This window comes from Nematostella vectensis, chromosome 7 (assembly GCF_932526225.1).
Source record: "Nematostella vectensis chromosome 7, jaNemVect1.1, whole genome shotgun sequence".
NCBI lineage: Eukaryota > Metazoa > Cnidaria > Anthozoa > Actiniaria > Edwardsiidae > Nematostella > Nematostella vectensis.
In genome coordinates, this window is record NC_064040.1 from 3,507,681 (window position 1) to 3,525,727 (window position 18,047).

General features: G+C 39.9%; 2 protein-coding genes across 3 annotated transcripts in view; both read right to left on the reverse strand.

The window, feature by feature from the left end:
• The window catches only part of LOC116619611 (protein sidekick-2), a 20,786-nt gene extending 14,197 nt beyond the window's left edge, over nucleotides 1-6,589 (reverse strand). The window contains exons 1-5 of the mRNA XM_048730372.1: nucleotides 6,494-6,589; nucleotides 5,577-5,604; nucleotides 4,484-4,691; nucleotides 751-1,054; nucleotides 126-249 (exon numbers count right to left, since the gene is read on the reverse strand). Coding sequence (XP_048586329.1) covers nucleotides 126-249; nucleotides 751-1,054; nucleotides 4,484-4,691; nucleotides 5,577-5,604; nucleotides 6,494-6,520 — 691 coding nt within the window. The 5' untranslated portion in view covers nucleotides 6,521-6,589. The remainder of the gene's footprint in view (nucleotides 1-125; nucleotides 250-750; nucleotides 1,055-4,483; nucleotides 4,692-5,576; nucleotides 5,605-6,493) is intronic.
• Nucleotides 6,590-10,022: 3,433 nt separating this feature from the next.
• LOC5514951 (ras-related protein Rab-4B) lies at nucleotides 10,023-17,862 on the reverse strand. Of its 2 annotated transcripts, XM_001635060.3 has the most exons (7): nucleotides 17,713-17,862; nucleotides 17,515-17,595; nucleotides 14,749-14,863; nucleotides 14,555-14,617; nucleotides 12,781-12,935; nucleotides 11,973-12,068; nucleotides 10,023-11,668 (listed from the first exon to the last, which is right to left on the reverse strand). In XM_001635060.3, the coding sequence occupies exons 1-7, from the start codon at nucleotides 17,726-17,728 to the stop codon at nucleotides 11,541-11,543; spliced, it is 654 nt and encodes a 217-aa protein (XP_001635110.2). In that variant the 5' UTR covers nucleotides 17,729-17,862; the 3' UTR covers nucleotides 10,023-11,540. The 2 variants fall into 2 exon arrangements, with proteins under 2 accessions (XP_001635110.2, XP_032240446.2); XM_032384555.2 differs by lacking the exon at nucleotides 17,713-17,862 and having other exon boundaries at nucleotides 17,515-17,614.
• Nucleotides 17,863-18,047: the final 185 nt, after the last annotated feature.

The following is an 18,047-nucleotide window of genomic DNA, read 5'->3' on the forward strand; positions in this document are numbered from 1 at the left end:
GATATATTGGCCAACGTGCGAATGTGCATTTAACTAGTTCTTCTAGTCGTATATTTGTCACAGGCTGCGCGCTCCCGCTCCTGTAACGCGTGTTACGCGTGCGTCTAGTCACGTGTTTGCCTTACCATCATTACAGGCTCCGCTTGCGTCTCGTATATCATTCCAGCTGAGAGCGGTGTTGTAGATCTGTAAGCATGAGATGCGACCCCGGTAGTGTCGACTGTCGAACGTCACTGCTCCAAGGCGGAGCTAAGGATGAAAACAATATAGACACAGCAATAAGGATAAAAAAAGAACATTTCTATCAAGGAGCAGTTATCTAATGCACTTTACATGCCTCCTAAAACCTTAGATTATCACAAAGTCAAATTAGAGCGTTTTTGATCTTTAAATTGCCTAAAAGCAAAATCTCTCAAAACAAAACTATTTAAAAGATTTAAAGTCGCCTTTTTTAAATTGCATCTAAATAATGACAACTTATTCCCTTTCTCCAGTTCTCAGCCATGGTAAAAATAAAAAGTGCAACAAAATTCAATATACCGTTCGGCATTCGCACGTCGTATCAATCTTTGGGTACCATTGGTACCAGAAGCTCCGAGCTTCGCACAAATAGTTGTCGCCGCGAAGCTCGGAGCCTCTGATACGAAAAGGTAATCTTTGGGAGATCGGCGTGAAAAAGCTCACACCAAGGACTCAATCTCTAAACGACCCTTTTTTGCGGTCATACGGTGCAAATTCAACGTACTGTACCTCTCTGTTTGTTGCCGTTTCAAATGTTCCGATGTATAGCTCGCTGACAATTACTCCATCCAGGAAAAGCTTTACGCGTCCTGATGTATAGTCATAACTGAACCCCACGAAGTACCAAGCTTGCCAAAAGAGATTTCCACCCATTGCATTATTTGTGGACTGAAGCGACCTTGTCACCACTCTAACAAATAACTTTGGCGTTGGTTCAACAACCCAGAAATGAACGCCCCAATTAGAGCGATAGTATTGGAGAATTGGACCTTGTGATTCAGGGCGTACCCATGCGAGTACGGTAAGGGAGTATCTGTAAAATAAACATACTCAGGTTGCATAGGATAACATCAGTCATAAAAATAGCAAAAACGATCCTTAAATAATTAAAAATGTCGTAATTTATTTAACATGTACATTTCGTGTTAGACGCCATGAAAAGCAAGGTTACAGTCACATGCTAAGGTTACAGTCACATGCTAAGGTTACAGTCACATGCTAAGGTTACAGTCACAGCCTAAGGTTACAGTCACATGCTAAGGTTACAGTCACGCTAAGGTTACAGTCACATGCTAAGGTTACAGTCACATGATAAAGTTACAGTCACATGCTAAGGTTACAGTCACATGCTAAAGTTACAGTCACATGCTAAGGTTACAGTCACATGCTAAGGTTACAGTCACATGCTAAGGTTACAGTCACATGATAAGGTTACAGTCACATGCTAAGTTTACAGTCACATGCTAAGGTTACAGTCACATGCTAAGGTTACAGTCACATGATAAGGTTACAGTCACATGCTAAGGTTACAGTCACATGCTAAGGTTACAGTCACACAATAAGGTTACAGTCATGCTAAGGTTACAGTCACATGCTAAGGTTACAGTCACACAATAAGGTTACAGTCATGCTAAGGTTACAGTCACATGCTAAGGTTACAGTCACAAGCTAAGGTTACAGTCACATGATAAGGTTAAAGTCACATGCTAAGGTTACAGTCACATGCTAAGGTTACAGTCACATGCTAACGTTACAGTCACATGCTAAGGTTACAGTCACACAATAAGGTTACAGTCACATGCTAAGGTTACAGTCACGTGCTAAGGTTACAGTCATGCTAAGGTTACAGTCACGCTAAGGTTACAGTCACATGATAAGGTTACAGTCACGCTAAGGTTACAGTCACATGCTAAGGTTACAGTCACATGATAAGGTTACAGTCACATGCTAAGGTTACAGTCTTATGATAAGGTTACAGTCACATGCTAAGGTTACAGTCACACAATAAGGTTACAGTCACGCTAAGGTTACAGTCACATGCTAAGGTTACAGTCACGCTAAGGTTACAGTCACATGCTAAGGTTACAGTCACATGATAAGGTTACAGTCACGCTAAGGTTACAGTCACATGCTAAAGTTACAGTCACATGCTAAGGTTACAGTCACGCTAAGGTTACAGTCACATGCTAAGGTTACAGTCACATGCTAAGGTTACAGTCACATGCTAAAGTTACAGTCACGCTAAGGTTACAGTCACATGATAAGGTTACAGTCACATGCTAAGGTTACAGTCACATGATAAGGTTACAGTCACATGCTAAGGTTACAGTCACATGATAAGGTTACAGTCACACAATAAGGTTACAGTCACATGCTAAGGTTACAGTCACATGCTAAAGTTACAGTCACACAATAAGGTTACAGTCACATGCTAAGGTTACAGTCACACTAAGGTTACAGTCACATGCTAAGGTTACAGTCACATGATAAGGCTACAGTCACATGCTAAGGTTACAGTCACATGCTAAAGTTACAGTCACATGCTAAGGTTACAGTCACGTGCTAAGGTTACAGTCACATGCTAAAGTTACAGTCACATGCTAAAGTTACAGTCACATGCTAAGGTTACAGTCACGTGCTAAGGTTACAGTCACATGCTAAAGTTACAGTCACATGCTAAGGTTACAGTCACATGCTAAGGTTACAGTCACATGCTAAGGTTACAGTCACATGCTAAGGTTACAGTCACATGCTAAAGTTACAGTCACATGCTAAGGTTACAGTCACATGCTAAGGTTACAGTCACACGCTAAGGTTACAGTCACATGCTAAAGTTACAGTCACATGCTAAGGTTACAGTCACATGCTAAGGCTACAGTCACATAATAAGGTTACAGTCACATGCTAAGGTTACAGTCACAAGCTAAGGTTACAGTCACATGCTAAAGTTACAGTCACATGCTAAGGTTACAGTCACGTGCTAAGGTTACAGTCACATGCTAAAGTTACAGTCACACAATAAGGTTACAGTCACATGCTAAGGTTACAGTCACATGCTAAGGCTACAGTCACACAATAAGGTTACAGTCACGTGCTAAGGTTACAGTCACACAATAAGGTTTCAGTCACATGCTAAGGTTACAGTCACAAGCTAAGGTTACAGTCACATGCTAAAGTTACAGTCACATGCTAAGGTTACAGTCACATGCTAAGGCTACAGTCACATGCTAAGGCTACAGTCACACAATAAGGTTACAGTCACAAGCTAAGGTTACAGTCACATGCTAAAGTTACAGTCACATGCTAAGGTTACAGTCACATGCTAAGGTTACAGTCACATGCTAAGGCTACAGTCACACAATAAGGTTACAGTCACGTGCTAAGGTTACAGTCACACAATAAGGTTACAGTCACATGCTAAGGTTACAGTCACAAACTAAGGTTACAGTCACATGCTAAAGTTACAGTCACATGCTAAGGTTACAGTCACATGCTAAGGCTACAGTCACATAATAAGGTTACAGTCACATGCTAAGGTTACAGTCACAAGCTAAGGTTACAGTCACATGCTAAAGTTACTGTCACATGCTAAGGTTACAGTCACGTGCTAAGGTTACAGTCACATGCTAAAGTTACAGTCACATGATAAGGTTACAGTCACACGCTGAGGTTACAGTCACATGCTAAGGTTACAGTCACATGCTAAGGTTACAGTCACATGCTAAGGCTACAGTCACACAATAAGGTTACAGTCACATGCTAAGGTTACAGTCACATGCTAAGGTTACAGTCACACGCTCAGAACACACCTGGACACCACATTAGGTTTCCCTCGCCCACCTACCGCCACTTCCCGTGAAGCATCCCTTCCTCGCCAAACGCTATGAATTGGACCCAAAAACAAGCTTACCCAAAAATTTGCCTACTAAACCATGCTTTTTCCATTTGGTGCCTATGACTGCGCACCCACACCCCCTCAGTCAATCCTGGTTACGCATCTGTCACCAACTCATAACAGGTTATCTACGATGGTTTGAAGTTTACTTTTTTATTTTATCTTGACGGACAGGAGCAAGAAATGGCAAAGTTCAAATTGTAAGGTCGTGTTAGCTTATATTCGCTTGATTATTTTCATAGATGTTCCTTGGGTAATATAAAACAAAATAAGCTTGAGTATTTTTTGGTAGATAATCCGTTCTTTAGATATTACAAATTGTAAGACTTTTGATTTGTCTGAAATTGCCCAATTTGGGCGAAATTGCTACTTTTTTCATGATCTATGACAACTTTGCTGAATCCTATCTCAGGAACATATCATCTACCAAAAAATAATAAAGCTTATTTTGATTTATATTCTGCAAGGAACCTCTAGGCATAAACAAAATGTAAGCTAACACAACCTTACAATTTTAATTTTGCCATTTTTTTCTCCTGTCTTGACAATAAAGACCCTGACTCTCACCTTGTGTCGATCATTGCGTGGTAAGGGATCTCGATGTAGCTACTGGACGTCCCAGAAAAGTAATACGCCCCGCCATCTCTTCCATCAGGTCCCTTGACAAGTGTCACGCCAGACGCGATTCCAGCCGGAAGACCATTGCCGCTGATGTCACGTGTGTTGTGGACAGCATTCAAAGGGTAGAAGGCCACAGGTTTGGGTGCTCCTTCGCCTGAAAAGTATAGCGCAAAAAAAATTGCCGATATTTTTAATATGTCCCTTAACACATTGACGCAGTTCGTAAAAAGTCATGAACAGTTTTTTTTACTGCGGTTATGAGTATGAACGGGCATAAAAGCTGACATTCATGTATTTCCAATGTTCTTAAATAAGCTACAGCTGGGCCATATCTGAGGGTGCCCCCCCAAATGTTTTCAAAAATCATAAGGAAATGACCAGTATTGGCGTGGCTGTGCCCCCCCCCCCATTGTTTTCTTAATGTTTCTGTATCGTGCCCCCCCCCCAATAATTCGGCAATAATAGTAATTTATATTTTAACAATAATAATTAATATTTTAACAATTATTCGCCGAAGGCGAAGTAAATAGCGGTGGACTATCCACCGTTATTCGCTGGGCCTGATGAAGACAATGCACGAATTTTGACCAACATTGTTATGTAGACTAACTTAGTCCCGTTTGACTCGTTTTCACGAATTTGGTAGAAATTATTTCTTTCGCTTTGAATCCTCCACAGACAATAGGTACAATCACTTAAATACTTCTCTTGATTGTGATAAATTATGCAGGCCTGAACTTCGAGTAACTTTTCGTTTTCCTTCGTATGGGGATGTACGTGCTGCTTTTGTTTATCACAAATAAAATTTCAGCAAACTTTGAATTTGTCGCGCGCGTTGCGAAATCATTTCGGCGAGAAATTGTCAAAACACAGGGAGTTTGAAGCCGGTTTTCCGTAGAGGACAATAAATCTAAATCAAATTTTTTTTATGGTAATTTTACAAATGGACTCATTATTCCGACTGTCCGAGTTAGCGGTGAATACTAGTGTCCCATTATGTGCAGCTATTTATACCTAATATATGAAGTACAAATATTACCTTTGGGTAGGGAGATGATTGTTATAATCTGAAAAAAATAGTCAGATTGGTAAGCCACTAAAATGTAAAAAATTCAAGACTGATTATAAATGCAATACTCGAGACAAAAGCAGTGAATGGGAAGAATTTGAAAAAAAAAATGATTTCATATGGTGACGGTTAACAGATTTAGATGTTTAGATATGAGGTGTCTGCAGCCAACACAAGGTTTTTCTCCAAATAAGCTTCTGGTATCTTTGGATGTCGGCTTGGCACGTTTAGCTACGTCCTACCGCTCTTGGAAGTGAAGGAGTATAAATGTGCACATTACTTACGTGGTCTACCTAAAAAATCTAAAATACTGTAGTTGCAAACCACTCCATTTTGCGTATATAAGTTAAAGTCCATCTTATGTCTTTTATGGACCACCGAATCGTTTTGTTGGAAATATCGAAAAAAAATCGAGTGCCAATTTCTAACTTACTACTCTTTGATATTTCAATTACTCGCGAGAGGCCAAAGAGAGGTCTTAACAATTTCGTGTTAGTTAGGGAGTCGATTTATCGAGGTTCCACTGTACTTATTTTGGGAATCTAGTAAATACGTAAAATGATAATGTGAGACCACTTTCTGATTCCAACATTTGCTAATTCAAACAAATTCTATTTTTTTATGAATTTTCTCGAAGCTTACAAACTTGCACCTTCAATAATACTTATTCTAAAAAATATTTTAAATTGCTTTTTATTCACATTTTGTTCCTTTTTTTTCCCAATTCTGATCAAACTAACACTCCCGTTTGGTGATCACCCTGTTTTGAAGAAAAAAAACTATAAAGATAATTCTGCAATTAACCTTTGAAATGAAGCCGAATAAAAAAAAAACACACCATCGTTCGTGATCATCCCTTCAATACCGTTATATAAGGAAAACCTTACCTGCACAAACAGCAGAAATTCCTTCATCTTCAAACTGGATAAGACGTGTTTCTTTTTTTGTTTGTTTACACTTTATGAAACGTTATCTATATATTATTGAACATCACAAACTTCCCCAATTATCATTTTAAATTATGATTATTTATTAATGTATGAAGATGTTTAGGAGACATTTGTTTTATTTTATTTTATGGCAGACAGACTAGAGGAGTGTGTTAATGGACATAAAAATCTAAAAAAAAGTCCGTCGATCCAAAACCAGATGTCTGACAAACTCTCAACTTCTTTGATAAAAGAATCTCTAGGGCTCCTGTTTTATTGGATATAACAATGTAGCAGTGGGACACTAAGACCCACTTAAAGATCACCACCATAAAAGACCCCCTACCGCATTCCGCCCACTGTTTCACGCTAATTCATCAGGAGAATGGTAGAATATAGTGACTTATAAAGCAAGCTAACAAGAGAGGTGGCCCACTTATTCTGCTAAGTGTTGCCTATGGATGATTTGCTCTTCTATGAAAAAGCTGAGCTACAAGGTCAAATTACGATGAAATCATCGCTGTATGTATCTTTCGCACAGGGATCCCGATAGCACGGTTGTCTCAAACGTTGCTGCAATTTGTCAGGTAAATGTATGTCGATTTCATTTATTTCTTTTTTGGCATTTTTTTTATACGCAGTGGCTAAATGAGGGGTAGCCGCTCAAGGTCTTGCGTGAGCTAAATGAGCGGTAGCTTTTAATTTTTTTTAAATAACGCGAGAAAATGTAACCTTAACAAACAAATGACCTTCTATCTTTATCTAGATTTAGATGTAAGATTTTGTAAGATTTGTGGAATCACATGACCCGAAGGATGAATTTTTGCAAAAACTCGGGGCCTTTTCGGCGCCGGTGCGGTTCGAATGCATTTTTTTATCGGCGTGACTCCGATGAAATGCACACAGTCCTAGTTCACGCGCATGGGGGAATAAGTTTCCAACCTGAGCAGCTGGGACAGCCATAATAGCTAAGTCATGGTCTATCTTTCCACGGAGATCATAACTCCGACAGCTTAGGAGTGGTCTTTATTTCCACAGGGATCCCGATAGCTAAGTCATGGTCTTTCTTTCCACAGGGATCCCCGTAGCTTAGACATGGTCTTTCTACAGGGATCCCGATAGCTAAGTCATGGTCTATTTCTCCACAGGAATCCCGATAGCTTATTCGTGGTCTACAACTTTAAACAAGCGTAACGAGCTAGTGTCTTCGTGCCGCCACAGGAACAAAGCCTTGCTATGCAACAGCTGAACTTCAATTTCATCATAACAGCCATTCAAATTTCGCGCCCTATTTTTATGTAAATTTTGTATATCGATAGTATATAAGTAATGGTAGTAATATATTCTTAAATCTCCTGAAGAGTGGGCAACCACGAAACAGGCTTGTAGAGATGAAACGGTTGTTCATGTGGTCTTTTTCCTACAAACCAAGTATCTGTATTGAGCACTGTTCTATGAACGTGGACTTTTAAAAGCACACTAACATACACACATTGGCACCAGTCGGGCCAAGACGGGACGCTAGCACAGTCTATTACCCGTGCAGTTCGGCAACCATGGACGACTTCGACTCGAACGAAGTGCTTTAAACCACAGCTTAGATCCATGTGGGATCTAGAGCTGCGACCGGGCTAGCGTGATGCCAATTGTGCGGATCACGCATGCGACCTTTGCTAGTCTAAAACTCCGTCGGATAGCCAAACTATCCTTGCGAGTATGTATACATACATGTGGACTTTAAAAGCACACTAGCATACACACATTGGCACCAGTCGGGCCAAGACGGGACGCTAGCACAGTCTATTACCCGTGCAGTTCGGCAACCATGGAAAGCTGTTTCGTCCTTATTAGGACTCGTCAGCATGGTATAGCCGGTTTGCCTCAGTTAAACTTCATCGGCAAAAAAAACTGCAGGGCGACTTCGACTCGAACGAAGTGCTTTAAACCACAGCTCAGATCCATGTGGAAACTAGAGCTGCGACCGGGCTAGCGTGATGCCAATTGTGCGGATCACGCATGCGACCTTTGCTAGTCTAAAACTCCGTCGGATAGCCAAACTATCCTTGCGAGTATGTATACATAAATGTGAAACCACAGCTTAGATCCATGTGGGATCAACGCCTATGAACGCCTGCACTCGCGCATTATATAACCGACATTATATCCCGATAACTCGTGGTCTTTCTTTCCACATGGATCCTGATAGCTTAGACATGGTCTATATTTCCACAGGGATCCCGATAACTTAGTCTTGGTGGTAGTCAAATCACGACTGTCAGATCAAGACTGACTTTTGACTCGGATGGCACAAAAAAACATCTTGAAGGCCGTAGACAATGTTTTGTTGCAAAGACAATCCAATAAAAAATAGTCACTTGTCACCTGGAACCTGCAGAATCTTTAAAGTTAGTTCATCTATACAAGTTACACTGTGATTGGCTGACAGTATTCCAAGTCCTGATCAGTCAAAACATGTAAAATCACAGTGACAGTTCTACACAATTGTCACGCTGATTGGTTTATAGAATCCACAGTTTTGATCGGCTTAAACACGCAGAATCTTTAAAGAAAGTCGGTAGAGCTCTGCACTACTTGACGGTTTGAGTGAGTCGCCATCTGCCCACGGGCACGACCTTTTATACCGCAGGTGCAGCCCCTGCGCCCCCGCACAACATGGGTGGTGGTGTATACCGAAGGTCCATCTTTAAACACGATCGCGCACTATAAAAAATGGACTCTGCCTTAGACCCTGTCCCCACCTATCCGTTTTAGTTTGAAAAAGCAACCTTTTTGTTCCGTTTTCAAAAAAGATTCGCGTCCACACGAAGCGTTTTCATTTTAATACGACCCGTCCCCACGAAAACGTAAAAACGATACGAAAACGATAACAGGCTCTACAGCGCATGCGTACTCGCGCGCCAAGTGGACTGGACCTGAGTTATCACGCCATAGTTATCGAAAGGTTTGGTTTTCGTCCGTGTCCACGGCACCGAAGGGGCATTGTTTTCAAATTGTTCCACTCTGGAGATCGTTTTCAAATTGATCGGTTTTCGTTAATCGTTTTCGCGTTTTCGACGATACCCGTATCCGTATCAAAAAGGTTGCGTTTTCAAACGAAAACGGATACGTGGGGACGGGGTCTTAGGCAAGCTGTCATTCGTCATTTGACTTCACTCAGTGCAGAGCTCCCTAGAAAGAGGCCAGTGCGAGCTTGTTCGTCATACAAGTTACACTGTGATTGGCTGACAGTATTCCAAGTTTTGAATGGCTGAAACATGCAAAATCATTACAACAATACTACATAATACTGTTGTAATTTACCGACTTGCATCTCTCACCTGATACGAGACAGTAAGCAACCAACTGTGGGGGGAGGGGACAGGAGATTGCCACCTGGAGTTCAATTTCTGACAATCTAAACTCTAATAACAGATACTCTGATTGGCTGCAAAGCACCCTGTTAATAAAGAATTAATACTGAGTCTCATTCAGCAGGAAAATTATGCAGTTTATTATCTAGAAAGGCATTTTACAACATCAATATTAACAATTTCAAATCCATCCGAATTTTTGCTTGCATGGGAGTATGAAATAAAAACATGTTGAATCATAGTTATTTCTGTTATTCTGTTATTTCAAGAGAGTCCCATAAAAGACTAAAGCAAAACAGCCCAACACCACATTATTGGGGAAACCCCAAATACCACATCTTCAGGGAGTAGGGGGAATACCCTCCAAACAATCACAAATATTTCTTGGATTTTACAAAAAAAAAACATATCTTACCATTTGCCTAGTACAAACTGAGTCTATAGATGTTGATCATTAAAATAAGAGTAGCTCACAGCCCCAATTCTGCATACCTAGCAGCAACGTATGTCACAATACAGTAAGAAATGATGCTCTGCAAATAGACACCCTAAAGAATAGCAGACCTACCACTTTCTGTATAAACCATTCAGCAAATGACCAAAAGTTCTGGGCCGGGTCCTTAGAAAGCAGGTTAACGCTAACCCAGGGATGAATGCCCTTTTTAACCAATCAAATGTCAAGATAGCCGTATTTATCCCTAGATTAACGCTAACCTGCTTTCTAGGAACTGGTCCTGAAAGTCAATCATTGATTGGCTAATTCTGAGAAAGAAATGGTCATTTCAGGTGAGCGGTCGTTACTGATCACTGGATGACAGATGTCAGAACAACTTTGATGGAGACTAGTCACTGATGGGTTATTTGTGTTATTTTCTGATAGCATACTCAATAGTAACAACTAGAAGAAGACTATAATGCTTGAACAATTTGTGAAGTAATCAATGTCATCTTTTGCAGCTGTGATTCTCTACAATCAAAACCCAACTAAATTATTTCAAAATTATCCCAGTGAGTTTACCCCAGCCTTAGCAAAACACAACGTTGAAAAATAGAGTCATGAACAAAAATAAGCAAATATTGTCTAGTACTTATTGCATTAATATTGTCTAGCTATAAGAACATACTTAGAATAAAAAAAATCCTCTAATATCATTTTGACTTAGGACATTGTATTGCTTGAATAATGCAATGAAATACTGTAGTTCTCCTATGAGTGGAGATTTTTGTTTGACAAAGAAATGAAATTTGTTTAAGTGTTTTATGTTGCAATACACTTGTCAAAGAAAGAAATACATAGATCCAGTTATAATCAGTAGCACCTAATTTAGATGTGCAATTGCTGAAAGCACAAACCTTATCAAACTAGAAAGAATATGTATGTGGACAAGATCCTGATTCAAGACATTGACTCCTTGCATCAAGAATAAATGACTTTAAAATTTATGGGATGATGATACTATGTATCAAGTCTGTGGATCTTGTCTCATTGGCAATAGTGCCCACTGTACAAACATTGCCTTTTGACCTCTGTAGCCTAACCACTTCTTATTTATAAACTAAAATAACTCAATAGCTGGTGTCAAACACTAAGCGGGCCTTAGAGGTGATAATTGATTCCGGTTCTTAAGGGTCTTTTACTGCTTGGAGCAACCCGGGCATTTATTCTTGTTGTCCCCCCGGCCTCTCCCTGGTCTTATTGACCGTCGCATGGAAGGGTCACCATATTGGATACCTGATCCCATTCTGTCAGGGTCAAGTTCACCTGCGAAAAGGAACAAATAACTTGATGAAAATGTCTTTATAGATAAAAGGGTTCATCAATTGATTTCCTACAAAAGATAATTCTATTAGCCTGTCTAATATCCATCCATCCGACTGCCCAACTGTCTATCTGTTTCACTCCACAGCAAACAGTTGCACAACAAAATGCATTTTTTTAAAAATTTCAATGATCCAGCATACCATATTATCATGTACTGTAGATGCACAGTATAGTATAACCTAAAAGTGCACAGTTGTCAAAATGATACAGTATTTTCTTTTGTTTAAAAAAAGAGATATTTTACCTGATTCGATTTTGTTGAGAATTGTTCTGGAACACTTTAAGAATCCCTCCTCTACATTTTCACCAGTGAGTGCACTGGTCTCCAAGAACATGAGTTCTGTAAGAGCAAACACATCAGACTAATGCACACAGGACAACTGCCATCTTGTAACACACAGTCAATTGACACATTAGATGTGAGGTCCTGGTACCTGAAGATATCCAATTACTCTTCAAGATTACCACATGTACAAATTTACCTATAATAGTCTTGTTACTGTACATAGCCAAGTGTATAACATTTGTCAGCAACTGTGTACTTAGTAACAACTTGCTGTTCACCTTCCCCTGGGAACCCTGACAACTCAAACTCCCCACAACTTACACTTCACTTTCCAAGGAACTTATTTTCAGTCATTTCTAGTCTGATATCTAAAACTCCCCGCTAACTCAAGCTGTTTTCCATGTTCTTCTAGGGTTCAAGTTAAAAGAGTTTAACTGTACATTGATAGTCAGACTCCACTATAAGGGTTCAAGTTAACAGGGTTTCACTGTATATTGATAGACTCCATCTTGGGGGTCCTACAGGTGCGTTCCAAGGATTGGCCGAGGGGGGGGGATGCGCAGTTATAGGAATCATTTGGAAAAAGTATAGTATTTAAAGATCCCTTGATCAATAATGACCCAGTTTTTACCACTAAGGGGGGATGTGCGCACACCCTCCGCACACCCTCCGCACACCCCTGTGTATGCGCCTGTCCTAGTAAGACTCCTTTCTTGAAGATTCAAGTTTACAAAGGTCCAATTTACACAAGGTGTACCACCCTTACCATTTTCCTGTGCAAATCTGCTGGCCTCTAGAAAAGTAACTTCTCTGTCGCCATCCAAATCTTTCTTGTTGCCCACTAGGATGATCACAATATTGGGACTTGCGAGGGTCCTGGCATCTGTTAACCAATTGGTCAGCGAGTTGAAAGTCTCTCGGCTGAGAGGCAATGGTAGAAATATATAATGTATTTTGTACACTGCATACCATTGCTCTGTTCTTTCTAAAATACAAGTCTGATACTTAAACTGAACCCTGTAATTAGACACATGCTTTTGTAATTATATTTTGCCTATTTCTACCTTTGAGGTATTTTCTGTTATTTTTCTCTTTAATTTTTTCTTTTTTTTTTCTGTTTCCAGTCTTTTAAAGTTTATCAATACGAAAATAAATGAACAATAAACCAAGGTGCATACAGATGTTCTTTGCTGGGAATGAGTTTTGCTGGGTTTTATATAAGCAATTTTGTTATTTTTTCCCCAAAAATAATGTCCACAATGGGATTGACACATTTTCTTTGGAAAAAAGAATGGGTTCCACATATGCGCACCTAGATTTTTTAGGTCATTTTGGGAGTAAAAATGTGAGCATTATGTAACATTGTACTTCTCATGGCAGATATAGGCCAGTTGAGGGGTCAATGGGTTTAATAATATCATTTTACAAAATGTTTAATAATAATCATGTTTAATGTTTAATAAAATCATTATACACCACTCACAGTACCAGCTTATAAGAACCTAGGTTTTACAGGTTAGCTTAAGCAGGTTCTTATTTAACGGATACTTTTTTAAGTTTTAGGCTACTTAGGTTCTTTAGTAGGTGGGAAAAGTTAATATGCTAATGGCTGGTGGAAGTGTGGTTTCTAGATTGAAGAAATGTCGAAACCGGCCTGGGGTTCGTACAATAAATGCAGTCAAGATATTTTATATAATTTATGTTTTAGTTTACTGCTTGGGAATCATGATTTTTATCATTGCTGGGAGATCTTACAAGTTCTTTTTTTATAAGAACCTGTTTCAAATTTTAGGCTAAATAAGGTTCTTATTTAACAGGGGTCTATTTTTAGGCTAACAGGTTCTTAAATTCTAGGTTCTTATAAGCAGCTAAGTACTGTATAATATCATTATATCATTAGCCTGCAAGCTCTGGTGGCATGCAGGTTGTAAATAAAATGTATGACTTATGCACTAGTCAATTGAAACCCCCACCCCCATGGTCCCGGGGAACAGTGGGGGGTTAGACTTTGACCCTGTACAAAACCGAGAAAAGCCCCCACCCCCTTGGGACAAAACAGCAGTTAAGTGCCCCAACCCCTTAGGATGAAAACTATAGGCAACAACCCGACAACAAGTCATCTGAAATAATTTTTTTTATCTTTCAAAGCCAGTACACTTCAGCAAGTACATTTGTACCAATTAGTATGAAGATAACAGTTACAAAAAAAGATGGAAAAATAAAATCATCTTCATCTGGCATTTTATTTATAATATTGGTTTTTGCACATGTCGCCGTGCAGCATGCCACATGCTAATACATGGAATTGCTTGCTAGAGAAGAAAAAGAGTCTCAAGCCAGAAACTAACGTGATATTATTTGTGACACTATTCACTTGTCCCACACCCCCACAGTGGGGATATGTCTTAGAGTAAAAAAATGTCAATTCCCCCACCCCTTCGGGACAGATTCTCGTTCAAAAGTGCTCTAAGCCCCCACCTTAACCCCACACTTCCCCGGGACCATGGGGGTGGGGGTTTCAAATGACTAGTGCATTATACCTTGAGATGTCGTAAACAAGCAAAGCCCCTGCAGCTCCCCTGTAATAGCTCCTTGTTACAGACCTGCGGCAAATACATGGTGATTTTAATAGTCTACTAGCCCAGCAGTTGCATAGCACCATGAGAGGGGAAAACTAGTAAACCTAACATTCTCAGTCTCTTTATGGACAAATGGCATTCCATTCATCTTTTACCTAAACCGCTCCTGCCCTGCAGTGTCCCAGATTTGTAGTTTTACTGATTTCCCTCCAACATTTACTATTTTGGACCCAAACTCTACACCAATAGTATGGCTTGAGTCCTGTTTGACTGTTGAGAAAAAAAATGATTTTAATAACAATTTATTGAGAAGATTGTGTGAAAAATTAATTATCACTATCTGATTCTACTACTATAATAAAGAATAAATACTCAGTCCTGTATAAGATAAGATGTAAACACAAAATAACTACCACCATTAGTTCAGTGTACATAACTGTTGCGTTATTTTGCCTTATCTAATGTAAACATTGTGATCAATTGTGACAACTCACGCGAAAACGTACCTTAGAGCTTTTCGCGAAACGGGCGCGAGCATTCCGCTAAATAAGCGCGAGCATTCCGCAAGATAAGCGCGAGCATTCCGCGAGATGGGCGCGAGCTTTCTGCAAGATGGGCGCCAGCGTTCCGCGAGATGGGCGCGAGCGTTCCGCGAGATAGGCGCGAGCGTTCTGCGAGTCAGGTGCGAGCTTTTGCAAAACAGGCACGAGCCTTTCGTTGTTGAGTCGCAAGCACATAACGTAACAATCGGCAAAAGGGCTGAATCTTGAATCTTTCGATTTCCAAAGTCGGTGAAATGCGATAGACATCTACTGTGGTCTATACCTTAAAAAAAGCCTCTCTTAGGATAGAAGTAAACAAGTAAGCAAGTATTTGAGTTTGGTTTCATTGAGATCTCGAGTGCTAGCAAGGGAATCGAATGGCAAAGTCGCTACGATGCTACATCAAGACAACATAGCTATTACCAATCGCCTCTTGAGGGATAGCTTGATATCGACTCCGACAGTTTGACATCAGTCGGAAGATGTTTCGCTCGAAGCTTTGGTTGGTTCGCTAGAAGCCATATACTTGGTTAAGAAAACCACGTTTAAACATACTATGGTTTAAATATATAGAATCATAAATAAAATTTTATTAAATCTAGTCGTATAGTAAAGTTATTTTTCTACATATTCACTCGAACAACAATGCTTCTTAAGGTGCGTTCGGCTGGAGCAATGTAGCGATTGCGACAATCTTTTTTGTGGTATCTATTTGATACGCGATTTTTTGAGCGAAGGTAAACCGGCATGATTTATTCTCTGCCGACATAAAAACATATCTTTGTTCTTCAACAAAGACACTCGAACAACAACGCTTTTTTGGTTTGCGTTCGGCTCTATTTAATGGAGCAATGTAGCGATTGCGTCAATCTTTATTGCAAAAGAAAGCTCACATATCGGGGAATCTTTTTTGGGGGGTCTGTTTAATACGCGAGTTTTTGAGCAAACGTAAACCGGCGTGATTTATTCGCCGCCGACGCGACATGTTAACATGTCGTTGTTTTTCCACAAAGACACTCGAACAACGACGCTTCTTTGGTTCGCGTTCTATCTAATTGAGCAATGTAGCGATTGCGACAATCTTTATTGCAAAAGAAAGCTCACATATCGGGGAATCTTTTTTGGGGGGGTCTGTTTAATACGCAAGTTTTTGAGCAAACGTAAACTGGCGTGATTTAGTCGTCGCCGCCACTACATATTAACATGTCGTCATTGTCCAACAAAGACACCCGAACAACGACGCTTCCTTGGTTTGCGTTCGGCTCCATCTAATGGAGCAATGTAGCAATTGCGACAATGTTTATTGCAAAAGAAAGCTCACATATCGGGGTATCTTTTTTTTGGAATAATAATATGTAACAAAGATCTCATTTGGAATGGAGATCTTCGTGATAGGTGAAGCTCGAAACCGATACGAGTTCAGAAACGCATTTCGCCTTTATTACCCAACACATTACAAATTCCTACGTTACTTACACCAAATTGTTCCGCCAAATTACAACACTACGTAATGACATATTTCTTTTCGTTTTCAGTAGCGCTAGAACGATCAGTGATAGTTTGATATCGGGCTTCGATAACCCTTTGTTTAAAAAAAAACAGTCACCGAAAAGACTTTCAAGAGTTCATGTCAAAAACTGTCGTCCTTATTCCCCGAATACACTACTTATCTCTAGTAACTTGCACAAAATTGTCCTTAAATTGCCAGACTAACTATTTCGTATGTATTTGCGATTCGAGAGAGAGTACAATCTGTGAAAGTTTTTCAAGGTGCTTGGGTACTCTTCCGTAGCCGTAACGACACAAACTCTAGACAAAATCGACGCTCTGTGCTGGGTAAAAACAATTGTCCTTTCGAAAAATCGGAGTTGACTAAGGATCAACTTGCTGGTCGCTATTCCATGTCGTTTATAAGATACGACCAGCGAGTTGTGTTTAGCAAGTCGCGAGGCTTCCCGTTGTCAAGGCGCGAGCGTTCCACGAGAAAGGCGTGAGCTTTCCGTTATTTAGGCGCGAACGTTCTGTGAGATGGGCGCGAGCTTTCCGCGAGAAAAGCGCGAGCATTCCTTGAGAAGGCAGCGAGCTTTCCGCGAAACGGGCGCGAGTTTGGCCAAACTCGCGGAAAACCCTAAGGTACGTTTTCGCGTGAGTCGTCACAATTGTTTTAAATATAAGGGTAACCGTCAACTTAGCTGCTTACAAAGAAATAAAACGTTATAATATACAATTTGAAAAACTTTAAAGGAAAATCATTTTTTTTTATAGTGGGTCAAAACAATGTCATGTAGAACGAGAAGAATACTAGCGGAAAGAGTGTAGCCATCCGCTGTTATAGGATTTCCAATGGTTAAATAGGAATAGTCTAATTCCCCCACTTACATTTTCCTTCAATGAACTGATGGAGAATACACGATTTTCCTGTCCCAGCGCTACCGATAACAAGGAATTTGAAAAGGAAATCTGAAAATAAGAACGACATCAAATTAATGGCGCCTTTCCATATGACAGAACTTCCAAAACAGCAAAAAAAATCCAAGAAATATCGCAAAAAATCACGCTGGTTGTTGACTCACATACCATACGTTTCTGACATTGTCAGATTGTGTTATCACTGATCGCTCAAATCGATTTTCAAACGAAAATAGCGTTGTTCTTCATGGAAATAATAATAAAATGTCTGCTCGTCGCTGATGATACTCCCAGAATGCAGCGCAGACCCCGGTAAATAACTCATTTCTTTCGGGGGAGGGGAAAGATCTGTTTATCATTTTAAAATACTAATAGTCTTGATTTTTTATGCTTTATCTAAGCCTATTTTTAATAAAAAGGATAGAGAAAAGAAACTATGTTTTCGGCACATTTCTATTAATTTATTCATCTAAGAAATTATTTTGAAGCACTTTTCCCCTTCT

What these genes read in the sequence shown, in the direction of transcription:
- LOC5514951 (XM_032384555.2), bottom strand. Translation starts at nt 17,614, where the DNA reads ATGTCGTTCTTATTTTCAGATTTCCTTTTCAAATTCCTTGTTATCGGT. An exon ending in CTTGTTTACGACATCTCAAG is followed by an intron (nt 12,936 to 14,554) that starts GTATAATGCACT and finishes ATTGCCTCTCAG; the next exon opens with CCGAGAGACTTTCAACTCGC. An exon ending in TCTCAACAAAATCGAATCAG is followed by an intron (nt 11,669 to 11,972) that starts GTAAAATATCTC and finishes TCCTTTTCGCAG; the next exon opens with GTGAACTTGACCCTGACAGA.